Source organism: Mobula birostris, chromosome 1, assembly GCF_030028105.1.
Source record: "Mobula birostris isolate sMobBir1 chromosome 1, sMobBir1.hap1, whole genome shotgun sequence".
NCBI lineage: Eukaryota > Metazoa > Chordata > Chondrichthyes > Myliobatiformes > Myliobatidae > Mobula > Mobula birostris.
Window position 1 is genome coordinate 55,959,974 of NC_092370.1, and position 21,264 is coordinate 55,981,237.

General features: G+C 41.9%; 1 protein-coding gene across 1 annotated transcript in view; it reads left to right on the top strand.

The window, feature by feature from the left end:
* Positions 1–21,264, top strand: part of kcnq3 (potassium voltage-gated channel, KQT-like subfamily, member 3) — a 397,673-nt gene that overhangs the window by 263,684 nt on the left and 112,725 nt on the right. Inside the window, exon 3 of the mRNA XM_072260735.1 lies at positions 1,818–1,944. Coding sequence (XP_072116836.1) covers positions 1,818–1,944 — 127 coding nt within the window. The remainder of the gene's footprint in view (positions 1–1,817; positions 1,945–21,264) is intronic.

Below are 21,264 nucleotides of genomic sequence, written 5' to 3' on the forward strand. Positions count from 1 at the left end.
TTGGTCACTGTCTCATCAAAACTACATCATTCACAATCATCATTTAATGAAATACATCACCCTATACATTATCTATATGTTACATGCATCACACAGCTCAATCTTATCTACATCCACACAACACTTACTTATGTACTTAAATATATTTATCTTCCTCCTTCAACATACATCAGACATCCATATTCTACATACATTATACATTGATCATGTTCAAAATCTTCACACAATGGCTATCTATCCCAGTCTTAATTTCCCTTATCCCTTTTCTTGATACATTACTTATCTAAACCTTTACTGCAATAACATTTATCATTCAGCTCCATGTACATTATTCATCCATCCTTCTGTTACCTAACCTTTTTTACATCTAAATCTCTCATGCACTGTTTTAGTCACTGTTCTGCTGTACACCTTCATATGTTACTCATCAAATCCTCTGAATACATTATTCATTTGCTTCCCTTCATATATAATATCTGTTCCTCCACAAATGTCAGTCTCCATACACTAATCATCTACATAGTCTGCTCTCATTATCATTGATCCGTACATATTACACTTTTAAACATCATTTTTATTCTTTCATGGGATCTGAGTATCAAAGGTGGTTGCTGTCTCTAATGGTCCTCAAGAAATTCATGGTGAGCTATCTTCTGGAACTGTTAAAAGGACTTCTTCAGTATTGCTTGAGAAGGTTTTGGAGAGATTTGATAAAGTATTGATGAAGGAATTCTGATGTATTTATAAGTCAGGGTATCTTATGGTTTGGAGAAGAACGTGAAGTGTTGGTGTTCCTGTACATCTGCTCCATTGTCCGTGTTGTAGAAATCAGCAGTTTGGGATGTACTGTCAAAGAAGCTGTGTGGTGCGTCTTGTAGATAGTACAAAGTACTGCTGTGATGCACCATATTGTTGAGGAGTTGAATGTTTCAGATGATTGATGAGGTGACAATTAACCACATTGCTGTGTTCTGAACAGTGTGAAAGTCCTTCTTTGTTGTTTGAGCTGCTTATATTTGAGTGGAAAATATTCAGTCCCAATTCTCTCGTGGTTTATGGATGGTGGAAAAGCTTAAAGCAGTGAGCCATTTCCTGCTGAATATCCAGGATAGAGCAAGAATTTCTGATTAATGGTGACCACAGGATGTTCATTGGATGTTCATTTAGCAATTGTGATGCCTTTGAACAACAAGGAGTGATAACCAAATTCCCAATTGTTAGCAATAGTTTCAGTACTTGTGTACTATGAATGCTGTATGAAACATTTCTGGCTAAGGCCGAATGTAGAATGGTGGCAAAAAATGTTTCATAGTCTATGGATTTTTGAATTGAACTGAATATTGTATCACTATTGGTAAATGCTCACCCTGCCAACTTTCTAATAAAACGAAAGGCCATGAAACAGCCAAAGAGAGTTGGGCCTAGGACACGATTCTGAGGAACTCTTGGTGTAGTCAGCACCCACATCACTCACCTGTACCTCCTAATGCCGACAGAACCCTTGTCTGTCTATTGGTCACCTTAAATGGTCCAGTATTTGCTTCAGTATTGACGTTCAGTGAGTGATTTTACTTGACATTCAAGAAATACTTTCTACTCCCAGAATGTCACAACGCTAATTCCAACAGCTATGTTTCACAGAACTTAACTACAAATAAAAGTTTAGATTTGATTTTTATATCAAATTAAACAAGGTGTGACCAACTATTTTGAAATATGTAAACAGCCTGCATTTATGTAGAGTTTTACTTGTGATTTATCTCAGGTATTAAATTGCAATACTTTGCAATAAGCTGTGTGTCCTTTTTTTTAAACAGGAAGCTGTTACCATCGTGGTATTTGGCTTAGAGTTTTGCCTCAGGGTTTGGGCAGCTGGCTGCTGCTGTCGATACAGAGGATGGAGAGGCCGCCTGAAATTCATCAGAAAGCCATTATGTATTTTAGGTCAGTACTTGCTTTGTTTATAGTAAAACATAAAGGAAACTTTATCTTAGATGGTGTAATGCAAAATTAATCTGGATGTTCAGGCTTTGTCACCATGTAAATGTGGATTGCTAACCCTAATAAACAAATGCAGTACTGCGAGAAAGGAAATACATATATTTACATAGCTCATTCATAATGAGCAAGACTTTCTGATAAAAATAACTGTAGGGATTATTTTATTGTAAGCCTGTTCACAGACTTCAGTGATTGTGCATGTTATAAGCCAGACATCCCACCTCTCCCGCATGTTGTTAGTGGCTCCCTGATGCCCAGAAATTATATACAATATCCCGGAAATCGATTATTTGAGAGGGAGAGGGAGAGCGAGCATCCTGATTGGTCTCTCTCCGTGCTAAGAGTGGTCCCCAACCACCGGGCTGAGAGGAAATGATATGATTTGGCAATATGAAACGATATGAGTCAGCTGCACCTTTCCTCATTCCCTGTCACGCCCACTGCTGAACTTGAACGCACGCGAGGTCATTACGCACGCGTCATCCATGTCAGCGTGGGAAGATCAACTCCTCGAGCCTGCAAATGACGGTAGGCTGAAAAGTATGTTTGACATAACATCTCTGCCGGCATTCTGGATCAAAGTCAAGGCTGAATATCCTGAGATAGCCATGGAAGCACTGAAAACGTTGCTTCCATTTCCAGCATATCTCTGAGAAGCGGAGTTTTCTGCAATGAATGCAACGAAAACTAAATTGCGGAATAGACTGGACACAAGGAACCCCCTTCGAGTATCGCTGTCTCCCATCACCCCTCGATGGGACCGTCTTGTTGCAGGAAAACAAGCCCAGGGCTCCCACTGATTCAGTGATATTGGTGTGTTGCAATGATTTTATATGGTCATATGGAGAAAATATGTGCTGTGTGTTTAATATCCAAACGTTACTTAAAATGTTATGATGCTATTGACTTATAATTGACTTATCACTATATTCATGCAAGGAAAATATGTGCTGTGTGTTTAATATTAAATTCATTAGATAAACCCTTTTAGAAATGAAATTGAGTGTATTAGCCACTTATAACTGACATATAATTGACTTATCAGCTATATTCCGGTCATGATTAACATCCTCGCCCCTGGTCGGCCAGTCTGCAAGAATATTGTCAATATTAAACTGGTCCACGGTGCAAAAAAGGTTGGGGACCCCTGCTAAGTAGACCTATCAGCTTTTTCTGTGGGTGGACTTTACAGTCAACCTCAAAAATAATGACAGTGTTGCTTGCTGCACTGTTTGCAACAGTGACTTTTCTATTGCCCATGGTGGGTTAAAATGTAAATAACATGTTGAGGTGAGTTTAACAGGTGTCATTCATTCATTAGCATAGCTAACATTATTTAAACTAGCTGGCTGGCTGCTAAGGAGCTACCCTATAGATGTCCTGCGTGATGAGGCCAAACTCCCTGTAGACTTGCTCAAAGTTGTAATAGAATAGACATGATAATATAATATAAGTACATATTTTCATGTCACATTTTCTGTATGTACCCAACTTGGTTTACAGATTAGACAAAATCACTGAGGGCGGGGGGAGGTGGATATGGGGTTGCAGGGGGCGGGGGTGCTACCTCCCTGAAGTGAGTTATTGCAGGGTGGGATGTCTGTATAAGCTGTATATGACCTGTCACGTACCCCGTGACGGGGATAAAGAAACCAGCAGAAATAGAAACCACTTTGGAGTCCAATATTGCTATAAACTACTAATATTTATTAGTAACTACCCAAGACAGTAATATAAATGTAGATAAATCAAACAGGTTAGCAATGATTATATATAAAAGTAAGTGTGGAATATATGTATGAAAACCAAACTTCTTTAAGTCTAGGGGTAAAAATATACAGTCTTACGATGTTGAGTAAAGTTCAGTTCAGTTCTGTTCATGGTATGTAGTTGAATAGTGATGGAGAGAGAGAGAGAGTTGAGTGTTCAGGTGAGCTGCTGTCATCGATTTCCTCGTCGTCCTCCGAAATCCTTCGCAAGTCACCGACTGTGACTTTAACAAGGTTTTCTTGTAGTGGAACTATCACCCCAGCAAGGGTGGACACATAGACAACTTCCCACCAGTCAACCCCTTCTCCTTCACTGGAATAGCAATTTGGATCGATCCACCTGATCGATCCTCCAAAACCCACTTTCTCTGTGGGCACAACAATGCTCATTCAGTGTCCAGATCATGTGTCTGAGGTCTGTATCATCTGACCTCCTACTTATCTCTCCAGGCTAGCATCACCTGTCATTCAAAGAGTCCCTCCTTCCTTTGTCTGTAAAGAAATACAAGCAGGCAAACTGTCCTTGAAAGTAACATCAACAACCTGTCTTCGGTCACCATAGCAACTTTCGAGCTGCTCGGTGCTGTTTCCAACTCCAAACTCAGTAGAAATCCAAAGTTACTTCCAATGCCTTAAAGTGACAGTCCAACCGTTAATCTTTGTCTCTCTCTCTTTCTTTTCAAAAGCAACATATTGGTAGTAAATAACTCTCTCTCTGTCTCTCTTCAAACAGTTAATAGGGGCACTCCTGGATCCCCTCACACTCCCCTTCTAAAGGGAAAAAAAAATTGTCGAAGACGATTTTTTTTAAAATGTCTATCACAGGGTTTTAAACAATACAGGGAAAAAACATCAGATGACAAGGCAAAAATGGTTACAGTTTCCAACTTAACATCGGGATAAGCAATCAGCTATGATGTTATCAGTACCTTTTATATGTTTGATTTTTAAGTCACCTTCCTGCAATATTGGACTCCAATTTAACAACCTTCTATTCTTATCCTTCATCTTAGTTGGAAACACCAGCAGATTGTGATCTGTATAAATCACAAGAGGTCTTTGGGCAGGACAAGTATAAACCTCAAAATGTTGTAAGGCCAGAATAAGTGCCAATAACTCCTTCTCAACAGTTGAATAATTTTTCTGGTTCACATTAAATTTCTTTGAGAAATAAGCTACTGGATGTTCAATGTCATCCACTCCCTTCTGTAACAGTACTGCCCCAGCAGCTTCGTCACTAACATCTGTTGTTATAGAAAATGGCTTTGAAAAGTCAGGTGCTTTGAGCACAGGATGATAACCCAGGATGGTTTCCAGATGTTCAAATGCCTCCTGGCAAAGGTGACTCCATTCAAATCTTTCACTCTTCCCCAGGAGTTTTGTTAGGGGAAGAGCGATGTCAGCAAAGTTCTTACATAACTTATGATAATACCCAACCATCCCTAAAAACCTTCTTAGAGCTTTCTTGTTAGTTAGAACAGGAACTTCAGGAATAGCTTGAACCTTGGCCTGTACAGGAGCCAGTTGGCCTTAGCCCACCATATATCCCAGATATGTAACTATGGCATGGCCAAACTCACTTTTAGCGAGGTTCACAGTAAGAGTGGCCTTGGAAGGTGGCCTTGTCAAACTGTTTTTCTACAGCTGCAATATGCTCTTCCCACGTGTCATTCCAGACCACTAGGTCATCAATATAGGCCTCTGTGTTTTCTAACCCTCTAATCACCGAATTGATTATTCTTTGAAATGTGTCTAGAGGATTTTTCATCCCGAAGTGTAAAACATTGTATGCATACAGTCTAGACAGTGTCACAAATGCTGATATCTCTTTAGCCCTCTCTATTAAAGGAACACCCCAGTATCCTTTTAACAAGTAAATCTTAATAAGGCATTTAGCCTTCCCCACTCTATCAGTACAGTTATCCATTCTCTTTCTTTGTTCTTTCTTGTTTCTAATTTCTTCTTCACTCATTTTACTTTCCTCAAAGTTCACTCTGTGAAGATGCCATTTCATAGACTGGGCTAAATTCATAATGATGTCATGCACTGCACCTGTGCACCAATTCAAACCACCAATTAGTCCTTCTACTTGTTTTTCAGTTTTGGGTCCAACTGGTGGACCTTATCAGTAATATTTTTCAAAACAATGGAATTCTGACATCCAGGTGAGTCTAGATTCAATGAGTAATTCCATTATCAAATTTCACAACTCCATTTTGTTCTACAGCAATTCTCCCAGCTGCAATTCCAGTAAACAAGTGTCTTATTTTGACTCGACTATTTTATAAACTTCCCTTGGCAAAGTCACAAAGCTTACTAAATCCCTTCCAGAGTTCTCTGAGTAGGGTCAAAGGTCCTTTTGGCCTGTAACTGAACACAGGTTCCAAACAAATTACCCTTCACTGCCTTTTGAATCGAATGTCCAACACTAAATAAGAAGAGGGGAACCCCCTTGTTCCAATTTTCCTCATTTCTCACACAATGTGCTTTAATCATTGTCTTAAGAGTTGAGTTCAGCCGTTCCAAGGCTCCCTTAGACTCTGTGTGATATGTAAATGACACCATGTGTTTAGCTTCTAATTCTCTAGCTATCCCCTGGAACGTTCTCAAAGTAAAGTTATTACCCCGGTCAAATTGAATTTCTTTGGGCAGACCTGCCAGTGTGTAAAACTTACTGTATGCTGTTACCACAGTCTTGGTCTCGGTGTTTTCAAAAGACATTGCTTCAGGGGACCTAGACACAGCACACACAATTGTTAACACATACTGATAATCAGCTGCAGTCTTTTGCGATGGGCCCACACAATTCACTACATCATTCCTTAAACTAGGCCAGTAAAATTCCTTCACAATCCTATTCACTGTCTCTCTCACTCCATGATGTCCACCTAAAGGCATACTGTAAGCCACGTTTAAAATTTCAGCCCTGTAACCTTTCAAAACCACCACGTGACTTGCAGGCACAGTGGCTGGTCTCCACTTCTTCATCAACACCCCATCTTTAAGGTAATATCCCACTGACTCTCTCTGAACCTCCTCTCCTGTGAGAGCTATCTCTCTTAAAGCCACCATTCCAGAATCTCGCTTCTGTTCCTCAGTACGTTCCTTTCTCAATAAAGACAAACCTTTCCTATACACCTTACTCTTATCAATTGTACTACCCTCTAAGTCCTGCTGAAATCTGGAAGGTAGAAAAGTCTGTGACACATCATAATTTAAACCTTTGGTTTTTCTATTGTAGGTCTCAATAGCAACTTTGCTCATCAGCTGAATTGCTGAAACACTCTTATCTTGGAGAGCTGTCAACATGCCTCCACTGTTTATTAAATTCAGTATCATCATCAGGCTGATGAGAATTACGTAAACATTATGAAAGAGGCTAACCAATCTCTTTATCAAGTTTCTCCGACCTTCACTACGCCTTGCTTCCATAGCATTACACTGAATAACAGTATGACCTTGCAGGTGCTCAAATGTCCAAACAAAATTCAACAAACTAGCGCATCCTGTCTCAGCAGGCCTTTGTCCTGCAAGCAGGGTCAAAGGTCGTGCAACCAATCCAACCTTTTCCATCACTTTAACTAAAAGTCCAGGAACAACACTTTTTCCATTATTTTCAACAAAACTGAACTCACCAATTTCCACTTCATGACCAACTTGTAAAACACGGTCAAATACAAATAACTGAGAATCCTCACATTCCACTGGTACCAAGGTTAACCCCTTATTCACTGAACCAAGATCATCTGACACACTAAAACTGCGTTCCCTCTCAACCAAGTCAGACACCTCAGACCTTAACTGAGTTTCAACACAAGGTTCAGTACCCTGTGAATCCACAGGTACTTCAACAACCCGAACACATTCAATCGGAACAACTGCCTCTTCTGGGCTGTCATCACTTGTCCTAGTTTCAAATTCAAGGTCATCTTGAACCTCCCAGCTATTCTCTGGCCAACTCTTTTCTGGAGTAAACTCAACCCCATGGGTTAAAACTTCTTCGTCTGCTTTCTTATCAAACCCCTGCAGGGTAGGGGCATCCTCTGCCACTGGATATGCCCTTATCTCATCAGGAACACAACTTTTAAATTCATCACACAAAACTAGCCCTTCCGAGCTGTAAAAATCATTAGGGTCCGACTCTAAACCTCTTTGCTGCAACCTCTCCCTTTTAAACTGTCTCTGCCTTTCTGCCACGTGATCTTCACGTTGCCATTTCTCCCTCTCAAGCTGTCTCTTTCTTTCTGCCTCTCTAGCCTCTCTCTCGAGCTGTTTTAATTTCAGTTCATGCTCCCTCCTTAATATTTCCAACTGAAGCTTAAACTCATCCTCAGTAGGTTCACCTTCCACAAACAACTCTAACGCCTCCTCACCAAATGTTCCCTTATCTATATAATATTCAACTATTTTCCTTCGAATTTCTACTTTCGTCATACCTCTCTTTACCTCAACTTTCAATTCTTTAGCAATGTCCCGCAACTCATACTTTTTAGTTAACTTCAAAGTCACCAGGTCTGGTGATTTCAGAAATCCCACAACATCCATTTCTGCTGTTTTCCCACACAACCATATCAAAAGTCCCAATCAAAAGGGATTTTCCCCAATCAATTCAAACCAGCCTCCCGACCAATTTGTTCATATCCCAATTTATGTCACGTACCCCGTGACGGGGATAAAGAAACCAGCAGAAATAGAAACCACTTTGGAGTCCAATATTGCTATGAACTACTAATATTTATTAGTAACTACCCAATACAGTAATATAAATGTAGATAAATCAAACAGGTTAGCAATGATTATATATAAAAGTAAGTGTGGAATATATGTATGAAAACCAAGCTACTTTAAGTCTGGGGTAAAAAGATACAGTCTTATGATGTTGAGTAAAGTTCAGTTCAGTTCAGTTCAGTTCGTGGTATTTAGTTGAGTAGCGATGGAGAGAGTGAGTTGAGTCTTCAGGTGAGCTGCTGTCGTCAATTTCCTCGCCATCCTCCGAAATCCTTCACAAGTCACCGACTGTGACTTTAACCAGGGGGACTGGTTTTCCTGTGGTGAAGCTATCACCCTGGCAAGGGTGGACACATAGACAACTCCCCACCAGTCAACCCCTTCTCCTTCACTGTAATAGCAATTTGGATCGATCCGCCTGATTGATCCTCCAAAAGCCACTTTCTCTGCGGCCACAACAATGCTCATTCAGTGTCCAGATCATGTGTCTGAGGTCTGGATCATCTGACCTCCTATTTATTTCTCCAGGCTGAGCATCACCTGTCCTTCAAAGAGTCCCTCCTTCCTTTGTCTGTAAAGAAATGCAAGCAGGCAACAAGTCCTTGAAAGTAACATCAACGATCTGCCTTCGGTCACCATAGCAACTTTCGAGCTTCTCGGTGCTGTTTCCAACTCCAAACTCAGTAGAAATCCAAAGTTATTTCCAATGCCTTAAAGTGACAGTCCAACCGTTAATCTTCGTCTCTCTCTCTCTCTCTTTTCAAAAGCAACATATCGGTGGTAAATAATTCTCTCTCTGTTTCTCTTCAAACAGTTAATAGGGGCACTCCTGGATCCCCTCACGGACCTTAGTGATTCAGTCAGTATGAACTGTATATCATGGTAGTGAACCAATCCTATTGAAGGCACAGTAATGGGCACCTAACAATTTGAAAGGACAAGTGCTGTTATATTCAATTAATTGTCATATCATATAAATTACAAATTTTTCAAATTCAACATTTAAGAGATGTTTGGATAATAGTGGGTTTGGAGAGCTACGTCCGGCTGCCGGCTGATGGGAATAGGCAGTTTAAATGGCTCAGCAGGGACTAGATGGGCTGAAGGGCCTGTTTATAAACTGTGCATTTCTATGACCCTATAAAGAGGAATGCTTCAATGAGATTTTAGAAAGAAGGACAGACAGAAAGACAAAAGAAGCAGAAATTTTTAAAAAGTTATATTTTTCTTTCATACCAATGATGATTAAATATGAAAGAGATTCTGGAGCTGATAGGTTGTTTGGCAGTAGTTAAGACATATTACATTGTTAAATGGACTTACACCAGCATGCCTAACAAGTCCTAATCTAGTGACACTTACTGGCAGGATAGGTCTTTATGCGTCAAGTAGGTGGAGCATTTTCATACCCTACCATGCATTTCAGCCTTTTATTGAAAGGCATATGTGAGGGCAGGCCATTTCATACAGCAACTGCTTAACCTTCACTCAGAATGTACAGATACTGGTAATTGCATTGCTATGTGCAGTTCACAGACTGTAGTTGTGATACATACAAAACGCTAGAGGAACTCAGGTTTAAGATGGTGCTGGTGAAGCACGGCGATGACTTGCTGGGAGCAAACAAAATAAACAAAACTATAAATTACTGTATTAATCACACTTATATATCAGACATGATCACTGACTGTAACTTCCCTTTCGGAACTGAGCTTTTGAACCACCGGCGCAACCTGTTTGTGTTGTAAATGGAAATCTCGAAGGTGCAGGACGGTTGTGCCATGGTGTGAATGCGTCAAATCGAGGCAGCATGGCCCAGGCCCAAGGATGCTGAATGAACCAATGTTTGACTATTGATGGAGCGGACTTGGAGCCGATTCGAGGTGACAGACTGAGACAATTCAGAGTCAAGGCGTCAGGCCCCAGGCCTGGGTCTGAGAACAAAGAACAGACTGAGGTTTGGCCAATTTAAATGCTGGACCAGATTGAAAAAGTCAGGGTGTTGGGTCTGGGGGCAAGGAATGGGCCAATGTTCAGCTCGCTGCAACACGAGGTTTAATTTCTGTGTTGAACTGAGGTTGTGGCGTGTAACTAACAGGCTCTTGGATCACTTGCAACTGGTTTTGTGGCTGTGTACTTACTTTCGTGAACTTCAGTTCAGAATGTTATTTGCTTTATTTTATTATTTGCATTGTTCTTTTCTACACGTTAGATGTTTGCTGGTCTTCCTTTTTTTAATGGGTTCTTGGTGAACCTCAAGGTTGCATATGCTATATATACTTCAATAATAAATATAATTAGATCTTTGAATAAACAGTCAACGTTTCATGATAAAAGGTCTTAGCCTGAAACATTGACTGTTTGTCTCTTTCCATCGATACTGCCTGACCTGCTGAGTTCCTCCAACATTTTGTATGTGTGACTCTGGATGCCCAGCAACTGTTTCTTGTTTTATGATTGGTTGGATTGTGGAATTCACAATTGGTTAAGGTGATGTGCAGTTCATACAAATTCCAGATGCTTTGTAGACAGATTTGTACTTTGCCATTGAATGGATGGTAAGAATCTCTAGAGCAAAATCTCTCACAAGGTTTTTGATTAACGTATGTGTGCAAGTATTACATGAATCATTAGAAAGTGGTGCCATAGACTTGGAAGGTGTTGAATCATTGTGGATAGAGCTAAGAAACTGCAAGGGTAAAAAGACCCTGCTTGGAGTACTATACAGACCCCCAAACAGTAGTAAGTATGTTACCTACAGGTTACAATGGGAGATAAAAAATGCATGCTGTTACGTACCCCGTGATGGGTTAAAGAACCAGCAGAGATGGAAAGCACTTTGGATGTCACAATGGGGGCCGGCATTGGGAGCAAGGGTGGACCCAAATGCAAGACACATCTTGTGAGGTTAATTAAATTTAGTTTATTGTTCGATACCAGGAGAGCAAGGCAGGAGCAGGAACAGCGAATTGGACAAGGACTCAGGACTATGATTAGGCTGGGACTAAGGGTCTGGGCTAGGACTTGGAATCGGATCCCAAAACTAGAGGCGACATGAAGAGGCTACAGTACGGACTCCGATCCAGGGACTGGGCAAGGACCCCAGAACCAGGCATGGACATGACATGGGCTAGGGAGGGGACGAACGTGGAAAAACAGAGCTTCGGTCTTGGGAGAGCAGGTACATGGAACCATGGACACATACACAGAACACAGAGTCGGGACCCCTCCTTGGGTACAGGACAGAGGGCCAGGACTCAGAGAGCCGGGACCCCTCCTTGGGTACAGGACATAGGGCCGGGACTCATGAACCCTCGCAGGGCAATGGCAAGACGGCCTGACTTACCCCACAGAGGTGAGGACAAGACAAGACAAGACAAGACATGACCCCCCCGCGGGCAACGGCAAGACGGCCTGACTTGCCCCACGGAGGCGAGGACAAGACAAGACCAACACGAAAAACCACCAGACAGTACCTATCTAGGTCTGGCGATAGAACTACGAAGTACAGATGAGGGCTGCAGACAAGGGCTAGAGGTGAGAAGGGCAGAGAAGGGATTCAGACAGGGGGGTAGGACAGGAATCACAGACTGCTAGGGCCAGGACTTGACTCGGAACTTGGATGCCGCCAGGGCCGGGACTTGACTCAATACGTGGATGCCGCCAGGGACGGGACTTGACTCGGTGCCTAGGTGCCGCCAGGGCCAGGACTTGACTTGGTATTTGGATGCCGCCAGGGCCAGGACTTGATTTGGTACTTGAATACCCCCGGAGCCAGGACTTGACTTGGAGCCTCTGGGTAGTGGCGAGCTCTTGACTTGGCCCGGGAACAGTAGACAGCGGTTCTTGATTCCCTCCGGCGGGTTAACTGACGGACCCACCTCGGTGAGGAAACTTTGCAGGCTCGCTTTGGTGAGGTAACTGGACAGGGTTGCTCTGGTGAGGAAAGGTGAATTACCGGCACTCGCTTCGGCAGAGACTAGGCTTGCTCCGGCCAGATGATATTGGCACACCGTACCTTTGGTGACTTTGCAAACGCTCCCGCGCCGAACAGCTGAAAGCTGGAGACTATACCAGTTCAGCTGAGAGTAAATTGCCTCTAATCACCAAGGCCAAGGGACACGGGAAAACAGGGAACCAAAGGGAAACAGGAAGTCAACGGTCTGGATCATAACATAAACAAAGTAAATTTAAAGAGATCCCGATCCGGACCATGACATTGGAGTCCAGTATTGCTATTAACTAATAATATTTATTAGTAACTACGCAATACAGTAATATAAATGTAGATAAATCAAACAGTTTAGCAATGATTATATATAAGTAAGTGTGGACTATATATGAAAACCAAACTTCTTCAAGTCTAGGGGTAAAAAGATACCGTCTTACGATGATGAGTAAAGTTCAGTTCAGTTCGTGGTGTTGAGTTGAGTAGTGATGGAGAGAGAGAGAGGGTGAGATGAGCTGACCCCGTCGATCTTCCCATTCTCCTCTGAAATCCTTTAAAAGTCACCGACTGTGACCACAGCAAAGGGGACCGTTTTTCTGTGGTGGAGCTATCAACCGAGGCAAAAGTTGGACACATGGACAACTCCCAACCGGTCAATCCCTTTTCTCACTGCAAGACCCACTGATCGATCTGCCTGATCGATCCTCCAAAAACCCACTTTTTCTGAGGGCACAACAAAGCTCATTCAGTGTCCAAAAACATGTGTCTGAGGTCCATCATCTGACCTCCTATTTATCTCACTGTACTGAGTACCAACTGTCCTTCAAATAACTCCTGCTTCCTTTGTCTGTGTAAAAAATGTATAAGCAGGCAAATGTCCTTGGAAGTATAAACATGCTGCCGAAAAAAATCATAACATCGATTGTCCTTCAAATAACACCGCCCTTGGTCACCATAACGACTTATGAGCTGCTCGGCGCCCCCTCTCTCTCCAATTCAGCAGAAATCCAAAAGTTATTCTCAGTTCCTCCTTGTGCCTTAAAGTGATAGTCCAAAAGTTAGTCTTCGTCTCTCCCTCTCTTTTCAAAACCAGATGTTGGTGTTAAATACCTCTCTCTCTTTTCAAAAGCACAGTTCATAGGGGTAATTCAGGACCCCATCACAATGCCAAAAGGGCAATATTACAAGTCATGGGGGACTTCAATATGCATGTAGGTTGGGAAAATCAGATTGGTTGCTGGATTACAGAAGGGGGAATTTTGCTAAGGCTAAGAAGCCTACCACTGTTGGTGAAGCATTGATTCTGCTTGCTGCCAAGGACATGTGCCGTGAACTGTTGGGAGAAGCTGCAGCTAACAAGATGGTACAGGTTTCTCTTTCAGCTACCACAGTTTCAAGGAGAATCGATGACATCACGGAGGACATCGAAGCACAGCTGTTGGAACGGCATAACGAGTCTGGTTTCACTACCCGAGTCAAAGAGGTTGCTCCTCAATGCCAGTCTACGTACTGTGTCACACACACGAAAATGCTGGATAGCCGAAAAACAGTGTATTGAGTGACGTTGTTGAAGTTATCAATCACATCAAAGCAAAAACCCTTAACTCATGTCTGTTTGAGCAGCTTTGCAAGGAAATGGATGCAGAGCACAAACGCCTTCTCTTACACACTGAAGTCAGGTGGCTATCAAGGGGGAGAGGGCTGGCCAGGGTTTTTGAGTTAAGAGAGCAGCTACGGAGATTTTTTCAGGAAAAAAGTCACCAATGGCAGAACACTTCAGTGACGAGGAGTGGATATCAAAACTCGCTTATCTGTGTGTCATCTTCAACCTGCTCAATGAACTCAATTTGTCACTTCAGGGGAGAATGACAACTGTCTTCAAGTTGGCAGATAAAGTATCTGCTTTCAGAGCCAAACTGGAACTGTGGGGATGGCTAGTGGATAGGGGCATATTTGACATGTTCCTAACATTAGCTGGGAATTTGGGAGAAGCTGAGGCTCACAGCTGGTGCGCGAACACCTATCTTCATTGTCAACAGAATTCGAGCTTTACTTCCCAACCGCAAATGACCCAAGACGTGCAAAGGAATGGGTCCCCGGTGAATCATCCATGTCAGCACGGGAAGAAGATCAACTCCTCGAGCTTGCAAATGACGGCGGGCTGAAAAGTATGTTTGACATAACATCTCTGCCGGCATTCTGGATCAAGACTGAATATCTTGAGGTAGCCACGAAAGCACTGAAAACGTTGCTTCCATTTCCAACACCATATCTCTGCGAAGCAGAGTTTTCTGCAATGAATGCAATGAAAACTAAATTGCGGAATAGACTGGACACAAGGAACCCCTCTAAAACTTATAATTGGCTTATCACTATAATCATGCGAGGAAAATATGTGCTGTGTGTTTAATATTAAATTTGTTAGATAAACCCTTTTAGAAACAAAATTGAGTCTATTAGCCACTGATAAGTGACTTAGGATTGACTTATCACCTATATTCCAGTGGTGATTAACACCCCACACGGTCAGCTGGTCCGCAAGAATACTGTCAATATTAAACTGGTCCGCGGTGTTTCCATAAAGGTTGGTGACCCTTACCTTAGGGGCAAATGATCATAATATGATCGAATTCACTCTGAAATTTGAGAAGGGAAAACTGAAGTCAGATGTATCAGTATTACAGTGGAGTAAAGGGAATTACAGAGGCTGGAGAGAAGAGTTGACCAGAGTTGAGAACTAGCAGGGATGGCGGCAATGCAGCAATGTCTGGAACTTCAGGAAATATTTCGGAAAGCACAGTATATATACATCCCAAAGAGGAAGAAGTATTCTAAGTGCAAGATGGCACAAGCATGGCTAACAAGGGAAGTCAAAGCCAACATAAAGGCCAAAGAGAGGGCATATAATACAGCAAAGATTAGTGGGAAGTTAGAGGACTGGGAGGCTTTTAAAGACTGACAAACAGCAAGCAAAAAAAGTCATTAAGAAGGTAAAGATGAAATAAAGATGAAAATAAGCTAGCCAAGAACATGAAAGAGGATACCAAAAGTTTCTTCGGGTACATAAAGCATAAAAGAGAGGTGAGAATGGACATTGGGCTGCTGAAAAATGATGCTGGAGAGGTAGTAATGGAGGAACAATGAAACAGAGGATGAACAGAATAAACATCTTCCATCAGTCTTTACTGTGGAAGACACGAGCAGTATGGTGAATGTTCCAGGTGTCAGGGGGCATGAAATGTGTGAAGTTACCATAACAAGAAGAAGGTTCTTGGGAAACTGAAAGGTCTGAAGGTAGATAAGTCACCTAGACCAGATGGTGTACAGCCCAGAGTTCGGAAGGAGGTAGCTAAAGAGATGGTGGAGGCATTAGTAATGACCTTTCAAGAATCTCTAGATTCTGGAATGGATCCAGAAGAAGGGAAAATTACAAATGTTACTCCACTCTTCAAGAAGGGAGAGAAGCAGAAGAGAGGAAATTATAGGCTAGTTAGTCTGACCTCAGTGATAGATAAGATGTTGGAGTCAATTCTTAAGGATAAGGTCCCAGGGTACTTGGCAGCACATAATAAAACAGGCTGTAGTCAGCATGGTTTCCTCAAGAGAAGATATTGCCTGACCAATTCTGTTGGAATTATTTGAAAAAGTAACAAGCAGGATAGACAAACGAGATTCAGTTGATGTTGTATGATTGGATTTTCAGAAGGCCTTTGACAAGATGCCACAAATGAGACTGCTTAACAAGCTACAAGTCCATGATATACAGGAAAGATTCTAGCATGGATAAGGCAGTGGCTGATTGGCAGGAGGCAGAGGGTGGGAATAAAGGGAGTCTTTTTTGGCTAGCTGCAGATGACTAGTGGTGTTCCACAGAGGTCTGTGTTGAGACCGATTCTTTTTATGTTTTATGTCAATGATTTGGATGATGGAATTGATGGTTTTGTTGCGAAGTTGGCAGATGATATGAAGATAGGTCGGGGGAGGGTGCTGGTAGTTATGAGGAAGTAAAGAGGCCACTAAGGCAGACAGATTCGGAGAATGGGCAAAGAAATGGCGAATGGAATATAGTTTTGTGATGTGTCTGGTCATGCACTTTGGTAGAAGAAATAAAAGGGTTGACTATTTTCTAAATGGAGAGAGTATACAAAAAACTGAGACGCAATGGGACTTGGGAGTCCTTGTGCATTATTCTTTCAGGTTAATTTGCAAGTTGAGTCTGTGGTGAGAAAGGCAAATGCAATGTTAGCATTCATTTCAAGAGAACTAGAATAGAAAAACAAGGATATAATGTTGAAATTTTATAAAGCACTGGTGACGTCTCAGTTGGAGTATTTTGAGCAGGTTTGAGCCCCTTATCTAAGAAAGGATGTGCTGAAACTGTAGAGGGTTCAAAGGAAGTTCACAAATATGATTCCAAGATGAATGTTTTGTCATATGAAGAGCGTCTGATGGCTCTGGGTCTGTGTGCAATAGAATTCAGAAAACGTGGGGTGACCTCAGTGAAACCTATTGAATGGTGAAAGCCTTGACAGAGTGGGTGTGGAGAGGATGTTTCCTATGTTAGGGGTGTCTAAGACCAGAGGACACAGCCTCAGAATAGGGCGCATCTTTTTAGAATGGAGATAAGGAAGAGGGTGGTGAATCTGTATAATTCTTTGCCGCGGGTAGCTGTGGAGGCCAAGTATTTATGTATATTTAAGACAGAAGTTGACAAATTCTTCTGGGTCAAGGCATGAAGGGATACAGGGAGAACACAGGAGATTGGAGCTGAGAGGAAAATTAGATCAGCCATGGTGAAATGGTCGAGCAGACTCGATGGGGCAAATGGCCTAATTCTGCTCTTACATCTTATAGTCTTATAACCTTATTGAGGGCTATTGGTGTTCAGTTGCTGCTGGACCCAAAATCCGGTATAATATGCCAGAAAATACTCACCTCCAATTTATTCTAACATATTGCTACTATTATTATCTAACAGACATCCCACCCTGCAAAAACTCATTTCAGAGAGGTAGCACCCCCATCACCTGCAACCCCATATCCCCCCCACCCCCTGGTCAACCTCCAAGGGTGTACGTAATACTTTGTTTAGGTACTTTGTCTAATCTGCAAACCAAGTTGGGTATATGCAGAAAATATGACATTAAAACATGTACTTACATTATATTATATTATCATGTTTATTCTATTACAACTTTAAGCAACTCTACAGGGAGTTTGGCCTCATCACATAGGATAGGGGTCCCCAACCTTTTTTGCACTGCGTACCGATTTAATATTGACAATATTCTTGCGGACCGGCTGACGGGGGGGTGGGGGGGAGTGCGTTGTTAAGACCAGAATATAGGTGATAAGTCAACTATGAGTCACTTATTAAGTGGCTAATATACACTCAATTTCATTTCTAAAAGGGTTTATCTAATGAATTTAATATTAAACACACAGCGCATATTTCCCTCGCATGAATATAGTGATAAGTCAATTATAAGTCAATAGCATCATAACATTTTAAGTAACGTTTGGATATTAAACACACAGCACATATTTTCCCCGTATGAACATATAAAATCATTGCAACACACCAATATCGCTGAATCAGTGGGAGCCCTGGGCTTGTTTTCCTGCAACAAGACGGTCCCATCGAGGGGTGATGGGAGACAGTGACACTCGAAGGGGGTTCCTTATGTCCAGTCTATTCCGCAGTTTAGTTTTTGTTGCATTCATTGCAGAGATATGTTGGAAATGGAAGCAATGTTTTCAGTGCTTTCGTGGCTATCTCAGGATATTCAGCCTTGACTTTGATCCAGAATGCTGGCAGAGATGTTATGTCAATCATACTTTTCAGCCCACTGTCATTTGCAAGCTCGAGGAGTTGATCTCCTTCCTGCGCTGACATAGATGATGCGTGGGTAATGATCTCACGTGCGTTCAAGTCCAACAGTGGGCGTGACAGGGAATGAGGAAAGGTGCAGCTGACTCATATCGCCAAATCATATCGTTTGCTCGCGGCCCAGTGCTTGGGGACCATTCTCAGCACAAAGAGAGACCAATCTGGATACTCACTCTCCCTCTCCCTCCCCCTCTCAAAAAATCTATTTCCAGGATATTGTACATAATTTCCGGGCGACAGGGAACCACTATTGATATGCGGGAGACTCCCAGAACTTCCAAGAGAGGTGGGATGTCTGATCTAAGCAGCCACCCTACATTTTTGGTAATTTAATAAATGACCAATTAGAAATTTGAGAGAGGAATCTTGGCCACTACAACTCTTTGAATAATGCCATGGACTTTAAAGGTCCGCTTTCATTGGTAGATATCAATTAAGTTTAACTGAAGCAGTTTCAGTTTCCTCAGCTATTATACTGTGCTGGCTTAGGACAAGGAAAAGCCATCTCAAAGGTTTTTACTTGAGCAAAAATGATATTTAAGACCTTAGTAGTAAATGCATTTTATGCCATAAAAAAGCATTTAATTTAGTGTGGAAAAGGCCTGTGAAAGTTTAGATTTAAGACTATAGAGGCAGGAGAAGATTTAGATAAATCATGAGAGAAAAATAAGCCAGGATAAAGAAAAGCTTATGGTGCAGAGACTTTTCATTCAAAATCCTCCAAAATTAGAACTCAGATTGAGTTTAAGTATCTAGTTGCTAAATGGATTCCAAGAAATATTATTCGTAAAAAAGAAGCAATATATATTTTGATTGTCTTTATATTCGAACAGACAGTTCAAATTTTTCAGAAGAGAATCAGATTGAGTTTATATGGCTGAGCGTGTGTGAAACTCAGATGAATTTTGACCATGGAAGGATGGATTAGGAAAGGATTGGTGGTTTATTTTAACCACAAAATCTGACAGGTATGCTAAGCAGCGGAACAGGAATATGCTTGTTTCAAATACTGGAGGTAGGTGGAACAGGTTAACTGAGGACACAATCTTTCTGTGTGTGTGAGACAAGTGGATAAGGCTAGCTATTTCTGATACTGTCACTGCAATGCCATGGCCCCCATTCTGATTAGGAGACCACAAGATTTCAAGTCTCTACTGATTTCACACCCATATCAAACCATTCATATCTATCATTTACACTGACCTCTATTTCACTTCCACTTCCTGGCACCACCATACAACCCAGTGTTCACCATCACCATCATCTCCAAACTTGTCCTCCCTCCTGTCCCAGGCCTGTCACCTATCATGCAGTGCTTCCCCTAAAACATCTCTTAGCATCTCATCCACTGGCTGCTGCATGAAACCACATTCATTTGTGGCCTCCCTCACTGCTATTGTCACTCTAGACCCACAATGTTCTTCACTTGTATACCTAATCTCCAGGGATACTTTTTGCCACGCCCAATGTCTGACCACCATATTCACCTTAACACAAGTAATCATCCTTATTCTGAGTGCCACTTTGACTCAGGTCTTCAGTTCAAACCTAATCCCAGGCTGTCCAGATAAAATGGAGGAAAGAACCATAAAGAGCCAAGACCTACCATCCAGTTCTGCTGTGAGTAAGCATCTGAGCCTGGCCTTCGTGTGCCCCTTCAAGTCTGAACCACTTTCTCTCTTGCACACTTCATGATCCTCTCCTTCATCACCACAAGCCCTCGAATATTGTGGGTCTTACTGCTAAAACACATTGGATATTGGCTGCAAACCAGAAAAACATTTCAAAAACAAAAACAAATGCAGATTGGCCAGTAAACCCCTCCAAACCCATCTTCAACAGCTTCTCCCTATTTTGAATTGTAACTCATTGAATAGCACCATAAGCTTTTCTTTATCCTGGAGTTGGAGACAGAGAGAGAGAGAGAGAGAGAGAGAGAGAGAGAGAGAGAGATGTGCCTTGTGTGATGATGGAGGAAGTGTTGAGTGGATGGAATGGAGTAAGGTTAGAGAGGTAGGTGGGAGCAAAAGGGAATGAGGTAATGAATAATTATAACAATCCAAAAATCACATGGAATGAAACGAGATCAGAGTTGGGAATATTCTTTTTCAGAATATATCCAGGATCTTTCTGGCTGTTAACTACAGAGAAATTTAGTTCTCTACACATCTCTAACCAGCCACATGGTAAATGGTCACAGATTGAAGGCAGATAAAGGCCCAGTTGGAATTTCCATAAGACCTTAAGACTATAAGATATAGGAGCAGAAGTAGGCCATTTGGCCCATCAAGTCTGCTCTGCCATTCAATCATGGGCTGATCCAATTCTTCCAGTCATTCCCACTCCCCTGCCTTCACCCCATACCCTTTGATGCCCTGGCTAATCAAGAACCTATCTATCTCTGCCTTAAATACACCCAATGACATGGCCTTCACAGCCACTTGTGGCAACAAATTCCACAGATTTACCACCCTCTGACTAAAGTAATTTCCCTCATTTACCTTTGTTGTTCTTAATTCACTGGTTGATCAACTTCACCCCACCCATTCCATGAACGCACTGAAGCCTTCTTCTAGGTTTCTGCCATTCCATTTAAGCCATCACCAGGCAATGCTGGATATGGAGTCTGGGCTACATTTCCCACTTTCCATGGCAAAAGGTATCAGCATAACAAAATAGAAAGAATGAGAATATCCCTTTACACAGTGCTGTTCACGGCCATAAATTTCCCGAAGTGCATTCCAGCCAATTAATATATTTGAAGTGCTGTCTCTGTGATGTTGTAGGAAAGCCACAAACTAAATGGGGCCCTCCCACACACAACAATGACTCAGCACCTGTTGCTTGAGAGATGCATGCCGATCTAAACATGGGATTGTATCGTGAGAAATTTTATGTATTTTTAATAGGATTATGGTTTAACACTT